The 13,933-nt window shown below is 39.2% G+C and overlaps 1 protein-coding gene across 2 annotated transcripts in view; it reads right to left on the bottom strand.

Annotated features, from left to right (window-relative positions):
• Erap1 (endoplasmic reticulum aminopeptidase 1) overlaps positions 1 to 13,933 on the bottom strand; it is a 31,247-nt gene that overhangs the window by 13,349 nt on the left and 3,965 nt on the right. For both annotated transcript variants that reach the window (XM_008830543.3, XM_029562272.1), the window contains exons 2-10: positions 11,305 to 11,847; positions 8,716 to 8,854; positions 6,057 to 6,191; positions 4,137 to 4,257; positions 2,983 to 3,137; positions 2,332 to 2,445; positions 813 to 944; positions 364 to 495; positions 148 to 219 (exon numbers count right to left, since the gene is read on the bottom strand). In XM_008830543.3, coding sequence (XP_008828765.1) covers positions 148 to 219; positions 364 to 495; positions 813 to 944; positions 2,332 to 2,445; positions 2,983 to 3,137; positions 4,137 to 4,257; positions 6,057 to 6,191; positions 8,716 to 8,854; positions 11,305 to 11,831 — 1,527 coding nt within the window. In that variant the 5' untranslated portion in view covers positions 11,832 to 11,847. The remainder of the gene's footprint in view (positions 1 to 147; positions 220 to 363; positions 496 to 812; positions 945 to 2,331; positions 2,446 to 2,982; positions 3,138 to 4,136; positions 4,258 to 6,056; positions 6,192 to 8,715; positions 8,855 to 11,304; positions 11,848 to 13,933) is intronic.

The following is a 13,933-nucleotide window of genomic DNA, read 5'->3' as shown; positions in this document are numbered from 1 at the left end:
ACTGTGATTCTGATTTACTTTGAATACAGACTTTGCTGGAATGCAGGTGAGGTAGTCGAGGACCTCAGGAAGCCTGGCACAGAGCTGCCCCTTAAGGAATATGGAGTAAAAGAACACACTTGAGGGAACAGGTGCAGAGAGACTTACTGAGGCTGAAGATGAGCGTTGGCTTCTAGAGCAAAAGCCATCCACTGTTTGCGCGCCATCTGTGGGGCAAATCTAAAACCAAATATAAAACATAACCCTCATTTCAGTAAAAAGAACTCATGATTCTTCTCGAAGGGAGCACCATGATACAGTAAGTGAACAAAACAAGGTAGAAGCCAGTCAATCCCAAATCAGAGACGCTGGAACAGCACTCACACTTGCCATGCTGTCCCACAGGTCATCATTCTTCGTGTTTCTATAGCTATACTTATTGAGATACTTCACAATTCCACTTTTAAACGCATCTGCACTCAGATAATCTCTCAGCATATTCAGAATGCAAGCCCCCTGGAAAGACAAGAGGAATAACTGCTATCTACTGTTTGGTTGCACATTTTATTTTACTGCCGCTGCATCTAGTTTTTCAAGATTTTCAGTAAAAGAAAGAGCAAAGAATTAACCAAAATGTAATCTTTAGTATTATAAGCCAAAGTATAAATTCAACCTGAAAGAGTTTGAATCAACCAGCAGGGACAGGACCCAAAGCATTCAACTTGGGGTGTCCCTAAGGGAGGGAAAGCTACCCCATAATCTTAGCTATCACATCTCTACCACGATACTAATAAGCTTAGTAACCAAAATATAGCTCTGCAATGGACTTTTACCTTATCATAAGAGACATCATCAAACATCTCCCGAATCTGAGCAGGATTCTCCACAGGTGTGGACACAGGGTGTGAAGAATTCAGTGCATCCACCTCCATTGCATCAAAACATTTGCCAAAGAAATATTCCTCCTATTGAAACAGAAATCAGAAAGAAAGAAAAAAAAAGAAGCATGCTTCTAACCTACATTAAGAAAAAAATATGAAAGGAGAAAGGTTTGGTCTGGAGTAATATGACCACATTTCCAATTTCTCTGTGAACTGAATACATATTTCTAGTATTTATGAACTAAAATAGTATTATTATGCTTTCTAAATAGCATCCAAAAACTGATATTAGGTAAGCAGTTTAGATTTTACTTATCTTGAGTTTTATTTTATAATGAATTTTGCAGTACTCTAAAACAAGACCACTTGTAGCCAAACAATAGGAAAATAAAATGTATAGTGATTTCAACATTTCCACCATCAAAGCAGACACATTTAACTTTATGATGATCCAGTTAAAGAAAATAAAGAACAAATTCCAACCGTGATTTTCTTTACTTGGCACAGTAAGCTGTTGAATAATATGCATCCATAATCTTTATTGTTAAAGATTATGTAGAAACAAGACATATTTATGATGTGTGGCAATATAATATAAACCCTAAAAGTATTTATAAATAAATTATGGGTATAGACAAATAAAAACGGGAACTAATTACCCATAAATGGAAAATATTATACTAAGGTAAAGCATTGCTTTTTTATGTAATATAAATTCAAGTTTTCTGTTTGTGATTTTTCTCAAGGCTAGCATAAGAAATTTAAACAAACATACAAGTTCTAAAAAATTAAATTTGTGACCTAAGTCTAAGTTGTTAATGAAATATGCAGTTATTTCAGTCATAATTCACACAACTTATCAGTTTGGATTTTACTGTGATAATAACAATACGTACCTAATATTTAAATATGCAACAAGCAACTTGAAACTTAAGAAAATGGCACAGAACATTCAAGCTATCATCAGTTCTGTTTCTTTAATGGTAAGGGAAGATAAAATTAAATACTTAATTTCATGGCAATCATAGATTCACACTTGAATGAGTAAGTTTTTAATGATTTTTTTAAAAACTTTTATTTATTATTTTAATTTTATGTGTATGAGTGTATTGTCTGCATGTATGTAAGTGAATCAGTGTCATGCAGGCCCGCAGAGGTCAGAAGAGGGCGTGGGATCACCTAGAACAGGAGTTACAAGCAGTTATTAGCTGCCATATGGGTGCTGGGACTCAAAACCTGGTCCTCTGCAAGAGCAGCCAGTGCTCTCAACCACTGTGCCATCTCTCCAGCCCCTATGATAAGTCTCAAAAGTTCACTTAGCATTTTTTAATGATTCATCTCAAAGTTTCCAATGAAGTTATCAATGAAATATTTCTATAGATTCTATAATCAAAGATTGCTAAATATTTTCCAGTAAAATTGAACCAAGGAACAGATTAACCTAAAAGTAAAAACAGAAATAACCACATACAACTTTTAGTTCAGGATGGGTCACACTGACAGAGACAAACTCCATAAACTTGGCAAATCCTTCATTGAGCCAAAGATCATTCCACCATTCCATGGTGACCAGGTTCCCGAACCACTGAAAGGAAAACATGACTATTTATTCACAGATTTCTAGGGAAACTGTGTTATCTACCATCTATAATGGCAGACAAAGGCACAACACATTCAGAAAGAAATATGTAGTGACTATCATAAATGTGAACGTATGTTTATTTATACAATCAATATTTTACCAAAGTAAGCCTGAAAACTTTTCAATATGCATTGTAAAACTTGAAACAATGCTTTAAGGAAATAATTTTCCTATGAAAAGACAAAGTGAAAACAATAAATATGTGAACAGCCTCATTTATCCCAAACAAGACATGAACATTTAACCATACTGAGACTCGTTCTTCTTTGAGGGTGTGGCCACTTACATAAGCACAGCACTAACTAGACTTTAGACTTAGTGAGTTGTCAAAATAATAAGATGTGAAGTTGGGAAAGGAAATGCATGGGTTGGGCTCGAGGGGAGATGGAGGGGGAAATGGGGAGTGGAAAATATGATCTTATTTCATTATATGCATATATGAAATTCTCAAAGAATAAAGAAGAGACTAAACTTTCATACCTGGTGGGCAAGTTCGTGGGACACAGTCATTGTGATGCCAAGCTTACTAGATGCAGAAGACTTTTCTGCATCAAATAGCAGAGCAGATTCCCTGTATGTGGTCAGGCCCCAGTTCTCCATAGCACCAGACTGAAAGTCAGGAATTGCAGCAAGATCTAGCATGCAAAGTGATACAGCTTATTACCAATCTCAGAGTTACACACTCCGAAGCACACTGAACATCAGAATGGATGGGTGTTAGGATGAAACAAAAGCTAAGCCACGCATACAGAATTAGGGAGCACCAGAGGCAAAGACGCTTTTCTAATGGAGAAAGAGGCTCAGTGACTCAGTCATTTTGCTGCCAATGTGACCAAGTCAGACTTGGGTCTCAGGCCTCTTGAGTATATCTCTTCCATTCTTTCTTTTTTCTTTTCATCTTATTTTGAAGTTCTGGGAATTGAACCTACGTCTTGTGCAAGCTAGACAAGTGCTGTACCACGGAGATACATCTCATTCCTATTTTTACTCTTTAGTTTGAGACAGCATCTCACTTGAACTTGCTCTGTAGCCCAAGCAGGTCTTGAATTTTAATCTTCCTGCCTCGGTCTCCCAAGTACCTGGGAGTTTAGACCTGAGCCTCCAGGTTTAGCTCTATCTCTAATTTTCAGACTATGTATTCTGGGACTGAACAATAAAAAAAAATTACCTCAGTAATCCACTTTATTTTGCATATCTAAAGCCTACATATACCTAGAAATCCAAATACCCAATAGTGTTAAGGAATCTTATAAATTCTGCATTTTATTAGAATCTGTAAATGTATTCATTCAGAGGTTTATTGAGCACCCTCTATGTTCCTGCTAACTACACAATAATAACGAAAACAAAAAATGTGCCCGTTGCACTCCGTCATCTACTACTGCTAATATCAGAATGCAAAGTCATCTCCAGGCCATATGCATCATGATCTGCCTTCACCATTAGAAGTTAATTGTGTAAATCAAAGGTGAGGAGACACTCAGAAAGGTCAGCTTGTTGTGTGAATGGCACTGGGAATTTTATGGCATGAGGGGCAATGTGGATGTACAGCCTTGTGGATGTACCCATTGTAAGAATATTATGTATGACTGGGGTCTTTAAATGCCACCTTGTAATATCCTCAATATCTCTACCTTGTTTAGGTAAAGGATAGGGAATGCTGAAGTAATCCTCGTAAAATTCTAGAAGAGTCACTGCGGCATCCAGAGCATAATCTGCTTGATTTATCTTGTCTGGCACAGCATACACAGAGACCTAAAGAGAAAGGCACAGGAGGATATTCACATAATTATAGTGGCTTCCCTCCAACCCCCCATAGCCCAAGAGAAAAATGGTATTACTGTTGTCTAACAGAGGATATGGTTGTCAACATTAAAGAACACAGGAAGCCCATGTCTTATTTTGATGCTGACTATTCTTAATCAACCTCATCTCTGAAAACAACTACAAAATGCTACAAATATATACCCAAAGCAGTCTTCTGAAATGTTTTCATACAGTGGTCATAAAGGAAGACTTAGAGGTCAATAGTGAGATTCTGTTGGCCCTAGGAAGTCAGCAGAGCATCACAGTCAGCTTTCCCTTTAGGTTCTAGCTGAACACAAGTGGACTAGAGCTCTGATTCTCCTGACACTGACAGACTCTGAGGACAAAAATCTAGGTCCTGGCCAAGACAGGACATCTATAGGAAGTCTAATAGGAGATATAAACCCTGAATAAAAACAGACCCCAAAGGCTACCACCTCCTTAGTGTACAGAAAAACTAGAAATAACTGACACTTCTTTCAAAGAAACTGCAAGTTTGAGAGGGAAGGAGGAAGGGAGGGGGGAGAGGAGAAAGGGAGAGAGAGAGAGAGAGAGAGAGAGAGAGAGAGAGAGAGAGAGAGAGAGAGAGAGAAGCTTTGCTCAAACATTGGTATTGCATAGAGGAGAATGGAGAAGTCTTAAAGAACCTATGGCTAGATATCCCTCATGGTCCTTAACAGCTAGAATTTCAATAACCAGACAATCCAAAATCTTGAAGCCAATAACCTCATTTAAAGCAATCCTTGGATTAGTAGCACTCTGTCATCCTTCAGGAACAAAAACAAATTTTCTGGAAGAATCCACGTTTGACTCAGGAATAACTTACATTAAGTACAAAGAAACAAGATATCAGGAACAAGCACCAGCGCAAACAAAATGCACAAAAACTTCAGGCATGACAGTGACCATGCCAGAATAGAAAGTGTATATATTTAATGTGTTTTAAGAATGAAAGGAAGAACTAAAAATGTCAGTAGGAGTTAGACATTATAAAAAGATCATGTGCAAAGGATTGAGGAAAATGTGTAAAACAGTGGACAGTGTTTTGCTGCTAATGTCACTGCTGAATTTAGAGTGCTCGCTTCACCTAAACCACTTATCCCCACAGCACTAGAAAAACAAAAGCAATTCAGCAGAGTGGCCTCAGAGACAGCATCACAAATATATACAACTATGAGTTGTGGCACATGCCTTTAGTCCCAGCACTCAGGAGGCAGAGGCAGACAGATCTCTGTGAGATAGAAACCAGCCTGGTTAGCATAGTGAGTTCTAGGCTAGTTGGGGCTGCAGGCAGACCCTGTCTCAAAAAGATTATAAAATATATAGTGATTTAAAGCCCCCTAAGAAACACCCATTTTCCTTCTAGACCATGAAATACTGCTGAAAGTTTGTCCACTGTCCAATGGCGCTGAGACCAGGGGTAAGTGATCCTTGAAACAAGAACTTTGATTCCAGTATTCTAACACTCCTTCTAACATTCTTCCCAACAGCACTTTGTACCCCAAGCCACAACCAGTAATATTGCCTTCAGCATTATAGAAAGTCATAGCCATATGCAAGCTTAAAACCCACATGAGATGACTCATGACTTAGACAAGGCCATGCTGCAAATTAAGTATCTGTGACAATATGGTCACTGGCTATCCTGATTTTCTTGAGACTGAGGGCGTCCCAGGATGCATGACTACCTGTTCAAAACCAGGAGCACCAGCACAGGTTGGTCACCTGTGAGTCAATCACAAGCTCACCTTGATTCCGCTCTTAGTCATCTTGCTGACAGACTTAAAGTCAGAAACAATGAAAGCGACCAAGTAGGTGCTCATCTTCACAGTGACATCAAACTGGTCTTCCATGAGTCCTTTGGCAACAGTCACAGATCTCACCTAATAGAGTACCTCATATTACCAAGAAGTCCATTAATCAATACACTGACACACATTGTAAAGAGAAATATCCCAAGTACCAGATATAATACTGGCAGAGCCTAGCATGACATTTCTATAACTGCTTTTAAAATTCCCTATAAGATATCTGAGTCTAATTTAGAAATTAAAGTCAGGCCATTTGACTCCATTTCTTTTTTATTGGGACATAATTCACATATGACAAAATTCATCTCTTTAAAGTATGCAACCCAGAAAACCTATTTACAAGACTTTGATAATAAAGCCCTTAAACATGTTCATGTTCCTATAAAATGTTTGTAATACATCAACACTTAAGTTCTTCTAAACAATCCAGATTATTTCAAACTGATTCATTTTTGTGTGTGTAGATTGACCTCATGGATGTCACAAGGCAAAGCTGAGATTGCTGATTTTGTTCATTTGTCATTACATCCAGATTTAATAATTATCTGAAAATACAATATCTGGTACACTCTACCTTGAGCAAATACATAATAAACAGAGCCTCAAAAGAACTTCAGTTTCTTCTATATATGGTTGAAAGCACCTTATGCCTGTGTCTGAGTTGCAAAACCTCTTGCAAACTCAGCTTTGCTTTATTGGAATCATCTGTTAAGTGCAATCAGGGTACAAGCAGCCTTAAAAAGGGGGTAGCATGTTTCAGGGTACAGTCTAAGAGTCTGCTTCTCTAATACCTCAGCAACAAGAAGCACTGAGGCAAGATCTTAGAACAAGAACCAACCCAGAGAAAACCTTACAAAAAGATGCTTCCCTACAATCCTATACCTGCCTCTACTTCTGTGTCGTCACCCAAAGACCCACCAGTCACTAGCAATGGGACTCTTTGGTCACTTTCTGATCATGCATATCAACCCTGCTAAATAACTTAGATTTACTCTTCAAGGACCTCAAACTATCTTTTCTGCTTAGGTGCCTTCTATATATGCCCAATCAAAATTTCCATTTTTCATATACCAATTAGTAGGAAAGTAGCCCCATTATACTAATCTAAATTAAAATATGATTAATTCCTACCCACTGCTTGAACTTTCAGTGTCCCAACAGCATACAAAATTTGAATTTCCAGCCTCCAAAACTATCCCATTGTTCTTCCTCCCAGCTCCACATCCATGTGGGAGGTCAGGCCACTCCTATTAGACTCTGCCAGTGGGAGGCTTTCCTGCCCAAGAAGCAAGATGGCACTAGAAACTTTCCTGCCCTCACAAGTGGGTCCTGGATACTCATAGACTGAGAGGCCATATCTTCCTGGTGTCTCCAGAGATCCTGGCTTGACACTCTGCAAGTCTATGAATTTCTCCACAAATCCTTCAGTGTTCTTTTACTCTCCTAGAGCTGTGGCATTCTCATTGGAGAACATACTCCTGTGCCAGGGAGCAATGCCATAACACTGCTTGGGTTAGGAGACGAGTATGAGAAAGTATATTCTCTATCTCAAATTTATATCAAAAAGGCAGCTTAATTGTTTTTTGCACTTCATGCACAAAAACGGGAGCAAGGAGAAAGGTTCTTGACTGATTCAGGCTTGCAGACTGGCATAGCACTTTAGGGTGGGGAGAATTTTGTTTGAAGAAGGAATCCTTAAGGTATTCCAAAGCAGGTACAGAGTTGCAAGAATGAAAAGATGATCTCCCCTTCTGTGTCCTGTTGTCCCTGGTCATCATATGAATGAACCTGGACACTCTTTGGAGTCCTAGACAGACTATACCCTACCTGGGTCTCACCTATGTTAAGGGCTTAAGAACAACAACAGGAACACCTCCAGGAGTTGGCATGCTCTAGCTGCACCACAGCTGCACTAATGCTTGTCTAAAGGACGGTAATCATGGGAAAATCACACCTGATAAGCACTTTTCTTTCTTTGGCATGGTCACCTTCCTGCCATTCTTAAAAATCAGATGGAGGTTATCCATACCTGCTTCGTACTTGGAAAATGATGGCTTCTTTTAAGGGAATTAAATAATCTATTACTAGTCACCTTTAACATCACACTATTCCAAAATGATTACTTTTATTATTTTATATCCCTGTCCAATTTGCACATAGAGTTGTGAACTGTATAGTTAATAACAGTATGGACTCAATGAAAATTGTTTTTGTAAACTATGTACTAGAAACATGTCTTAATTGACAAAGCTTTCTCTTTAAAATTCTCTTAAAATACATAGAAGAGTGAAAGCACTCTGTGAAGGAACGATCATTTGAACCTGACTCGAATTCCTGATAGTTTCCCTCCCACTTTCATTGATAACATGAAGTGTCATTTTTACTAAAACCCTGAATTTTTTAGGGCATTGTTTTCTTTGGCTACCAACAAATTGTAGCTTTAAACAATAGCATAGGTTGGAAGTTAACAGAACGTTAACAAGTACTGGGAAAAGAAACAAGCTAAACATGTAACTGACATGCTAATTGTTATTGGAATACTGGAAGTCACAGAGAACGGATTGTTCCCAGGAGCAGACACACCACTCATACTCACCAAGGGCATGTTGGAGATGGCCAGGTGCTTTGACTCCCTTCTGATATTGATGGAGAAACTTGCCTTTAGGGCAGGTTCATCAAAGCAGGGAAAGGCCATTCTAGCTGCTGTGGGTTCAAACTGTGTTGATGCAAGTATCCTATAGTCACAGGAAGTGAAATGAAATCAAGCAACTCCAAAGCAGTTTTTTTTTTTCAACTCTTTAACTTAATATCCTTGGATTTCACTACTAAATGGCTATTTTTTTTAAAGTAAAGTCGTAGGGCTTGGTGGTTAAGAGTGCTCTTGCAAAAGACTGCATTTGGTTCCCAGTACCCACATGGTATGGCTCACATCTGCCTAACTCCAGCTCCAGGGGATCTATACCCTCTTCTGGCCTCCAGACACCTATCCCTCCACAGACACCTACACACACACACACACACACACACACACACACACACACACACACACATTCACAAATAAAAATAAAGAATAAATTAAAAACAAGAAGAGGGGCTGGGGAGGTGGCTCAGTTGGTAAAGAGTCTGCCCTGCAAACATGAGGACCTGAGTTCAGATCCCACTCAGGTAAAAAAGTTGGGCAAGGTGACATACGCCTGTAACCCCAGCACTGTGGGGAACCAAGACAGGTGGATCCCCAGAGCTCACTGGCTCACTAGCCAGGTACTCCCAGAAATCAGTACACACTGGGTTCAGTAAGAAGAGAGAGCGAGAGAGCAAGAGAGTGCAAGCAAGAGAGCGAGAGACTATGGAGAGCAATCTAAGAAGACAGATGACTTTAATCTTGGCCTCCATGGGCATGTGTATGTGGGAACAAAAACAGATACACATAAGAAAAGCATTACATATGACAAAAGCTCTTATTTACAAACCTTGGAAAATTAATAGAAAAATATCCAAGGAGGAGTTAATAGCCTTAAAAGATTAATAGTCTTAAACTCTAAATAATCGCCATGTGGAAGCTCAGGAAAAAGTCATTAGCAATTCAGAAAAGAAAAATCTACACATAATTAATAAACATGCCCAAAGCTGATTGACTTTTTTAATAATTAAAATACTAAAATTTGAGGGAGAGATCAATTTTTAAATATTTTGCTCCGAAAAAATTCTTAATACACGGCATTAGTTAGGAGTGAGGGAATAGCAAGGGATAGCAGAAGGCTGTAGACTCTGACTTACCAGTTCTACTTCAAGCATTTATTCTAAAGAAATTATTGATGAGGACATTCATCGAAGTGTTGTTAATATTGTAAACTTGTAAACAACTTAATTTCCATAAATGAGATAATAAATTGGTGTAAAAACATACATTTTAATAAAATCATTAACATGATGCATAGTAATGCAAAGTATTTTTAAAAACTTGCTTCTAAAGCACAAAATGTAACAAAGTTCCATTTACATGCGATAACATATACACATACCCAGAAATAAATCTGGAAGGATGCTCCCCTGAGGGCTATATCTGTGATAAATTTTACCTAAAGACATTCTTTTTGATATCATTTGACTTTTTATCTTGCTAAAATAACATGAAATCAGCATACTCTACTAAGAGAATTTGATGCTAAAATTTAGAATAAGATCTCCCCAAATACATCTTTTCCTTAAAAGCAAAGCAGTGGATGTATCCAAAACAATAATTTAACTGAGAGAAAAATGTTTCCAAAAGATATATTAAGGTCCTTATCCCCAGTATGTGTGAATGTGGCCTTATTTGGAAATAGGGTTTTTGCAAATGTAATAAAGTTAACACAAGGCCATCAGGATGAGTCCCAATCCAGTGAGATTGGTATTCTGACTAGGAAATTTAGATTTAGGACACACAGGGTGCTAGGGAGATGGCCATGAAACAACAGAGCAGTGATGTGGCTATTCATCATGGAGTGCCGAGGACCACAGCGAACAGATGCTAGCAAGAAACAAGGAAGGATTGCACCCAGAGTCCATGGGCCAGCTCATGCTCCAGTACAGAGCTCCAGCCACCAAAACTGGGAGAAAATACAGACTATTCTTCTAAGTGACCTAGTTTGTGGCACCTGTTAAAACAGCACTAAGAAACTAATGCATAGGGCAAAGAATTAAAGTACTTATTATAGCTCATAAATTTAATTAAATAAACAAATAGATATTTATTTTGTTGGAGCCAGGGCAAAGAAAATTGATTAAAATAGAATAAAAAATAGATTTAAAAAAGCAAAGGAGAGGGCTGGAGAGATAGCTCAGTGGTTAAGAACACTGACTGTTCTTGTAGAAGACCCGGTTCAAATTTCAGCACCCACGTGGCAGCAAACAACTGTCCTTAACTCCAGTTCCAGGGAATCCGACAGTCTCTTCTCTCCTCCGCAGGCACTGCATGACACGGGTGCACTTACCTACATGCAGGCAATACATGCATACACATAAAATAAAAATGATAAATAAAATATTTTAAAAAGAGAGAGCAAGGGAGAAAGCCATCCTTCAAGCTATAGAGATGAAAACATCACTGAAGAGATCAGCAAGCAAGGGCATTTGAAAAGACCATGCATCTGAAGCAGTATGTTTAGTGAGGACAGCACTTGACACTTGAAATGTTTTACATTACCTCACTTCCCCTTCCTTGGTTTTGTAGGTGCTTTTATAAAATCCATGGAAGTTCTCAGACAGGTTACCAGCATAGTCGATGACAACGGTATACAAGCGCCCAGCAAAGAGTGGTTCAGGGGCCAGAAGTGCAATTTGCTCATGAGGGGGATATTCCAGGACCCTCAGTGGTTCTTCAGACAGAATCTCCCCAGGTCTTCTCTGGAGGGTGGCCTTAGATATGTGCAGCTGGTGACTATGCAGGATGATGGTGCTAGTGGGCTGGCTGGCTATGATTTCTATTTCTGTGGTTCCCTGGAAAGTCAGTGTGCTGAGATTTGCATGGATCATGAGATTATAATGAATTGGGGTTACATTCTTAGGAAGTCGCATTTTATTCCAAGGGAACGGGGCTCCATTACTAGCTTTTGGAGATGGAGCAGCACCATTCTGACACCAAGAAGGAGGTGACACAACTAAGAGAGTCAAGAGTGAGGAAAAGAAAAACGGCATGTTTGCAAGTGGCCATTTGAGGGGCAGAGGCGCCATCTTCCTGCTCAAACACCTACAGACATAAAAAAGCAAGATGCATAAAAGCAAATTAAAAAGTCATTAAAATGTTATTACAACAGTATAATATCAGAATTCATTTAACCAGTATTAACAGAATCTTCCAAAAGTACTAGGCATTTTCTTGAAAGTAAAATTACTTTCCTTGTGCTATTGATAGCACTCCCCTGCTCTGGCCCCCCTTCTTTCTGAGACAGTCTATGTAGCCATGGGAGATCTGAACTTTCTACATAAACTAGGCTGACCTGGAACCTGTCATGATCCTCCTGTCTCTTCTTCCTGAGCACTGGAATTACAGGACATGTGGTCAGCAGCACTCTGCCTTCCTACTAGAAGGCATCATTAGTTGAAAGCAATAGAACACACTCTGGGCAATGCAGATGAAAAAGGAAATATTAGATGATCTAGAGAAGCTCAATAAATGAAGCCCAGGATCAGTGGGCAACAAGCAAGGATGGTCAGACAGAGCCACAGCAGGATGATGAAGGCACCACTCCTCATCCACACTCAACCTCAGAGTAAACTGCTTGAGTGTTCCAGTGCCCTGGAAGTCAGAGGTTGGCATTTCTCCAGTCATGATTACAATGACCAAAGATGTCCCCTCTGCCCCTGTGTCAGCTTCACCAGCTTTGAAGTCCATTTGTCTGAACTGAGGTTAGATGTCTACAACACCAATCAAGATGAACTGAAAACAAGAACCTAGACTACTCAGCTTCTGCAGTAGGAGATAGACCTTGTATTCCAGCAAGCTTCTCAAGGTAGAGAGGATATTAGACATTAATGTACAGAAAGTAATACAAAATAGAATGGTAGATTATATAAAGTGCTTAATAATAATAATAATAATAATAATAGCAACTATAGCAACTTTGTGTTGGGAAGAATAGAATGCCATTGACAAAGCAAAAGAGGGGGAATCTGACTGCAGTGACTCTACGGGATGCAAGACCAGCATTTGCCTACAGCCCAGAATAACAGCTCAGATTTGGAAATAAAGCAGGTCGGGCTGGCAGAGAAAGAGCTAAGGTACAAAGGGAGAACACTAGAGAGAGCAGTTCCTTTAACTTCCCAGGATTCTACTGGAAAGTCAGGATTGAGAGTTTCCACCATAATCCTTACCAAACATCAGCCTTAACCGTTTAAACTCTGTGGTAAGACAGCATTCCAAGGCAGTAACTGATGTGTGTTCCTCTACCACTCATTCTCAATCCCATTTTTTTCCAAATACAGTTAAAGACACCCATCACCTTCTCCTGCACTAGAGTAGATCCACAGGCTGAACAGAAAGGTTTGTCCCATAGCAGAAGCAATAGGGAGACCATAATCCCAGGTCCAAAGGCAATACTCCATGAACAAGACAGAAGGTGTGACCAGTGAAAACAGGTTTTTTGGCTTCCTGACTTTTACTAACTAAAAGATACCTACAGACTCTTGAGGGAGTGGAGCAATTTAAAGAAAAATAAAGCTTAACTACTAATATGTTATAGAGCTTCTGCTCCTAATTCTTCAGGCCAAGCCCCAGAGCAGGGACAAAATGATGGATTTCCTTGAAGATGGAGAACCAAGAGTAAAGAGAAGTTGTATCTTGCTTCCATGTGGAATTCTCAGTGGCAGCAGCGTCATGGGTGTGGCCCCAGGATGGGAGAGAGCTCTGTGAGCCTGGCAGGTTCAAATAAGCAAGCACTCTAGAAGTCCCAGAGCATTTTCCAGCAGCCAGTAGGGAATCTAAAAGTTCCAAGTGGCTCTAAGTTAACAGAAAAACTTGTGAAAAGCTGAAAGGTTGGTAGTGGGGGCTCATATTAAGGACTTTCATGACTGGATCCGTAACGGGGCCAAAGAAGACATGGTTGTGTCTCAAGTCTTCAATGCCAAGAAGGAAAATGGAGTGTAACACAGACAGCAGAAATGTCAGTGTTTGTTTATTCGTGCACAGTCAATGGATAAATGAGGCGAACTTCCACAGCTCTGAGTCTTTCCTTAAAAGAAAATTACCTACCTTGTATTCTTGATTTAACCTAAAGGAAGAAGTTTACAATTAGCAATAACCATTAAAAGCCACTAAATTTTGTATTCTAGTGGAT

Source organism: Nannospalax galili, unplaced genomic scaffold (assembly GCF_000622305.1).
Source record: "Nannospalax galili isolate Female #2095 unplaced genomic scaffold, S.galili_v1.0 scaffold1014, whole genome shotgun sequence".
NCBI classification, from domain to species: Eukaryota; Metazoa; Chordata; class Mammalia; order Rodentia; family Spalacidae; genus Nannospalax; species Nannospalax galili.
Note: the sequence above shows the minus strand (reverse complement) of the source record. Positions and strands in the feature narration are given on the sequence as shown.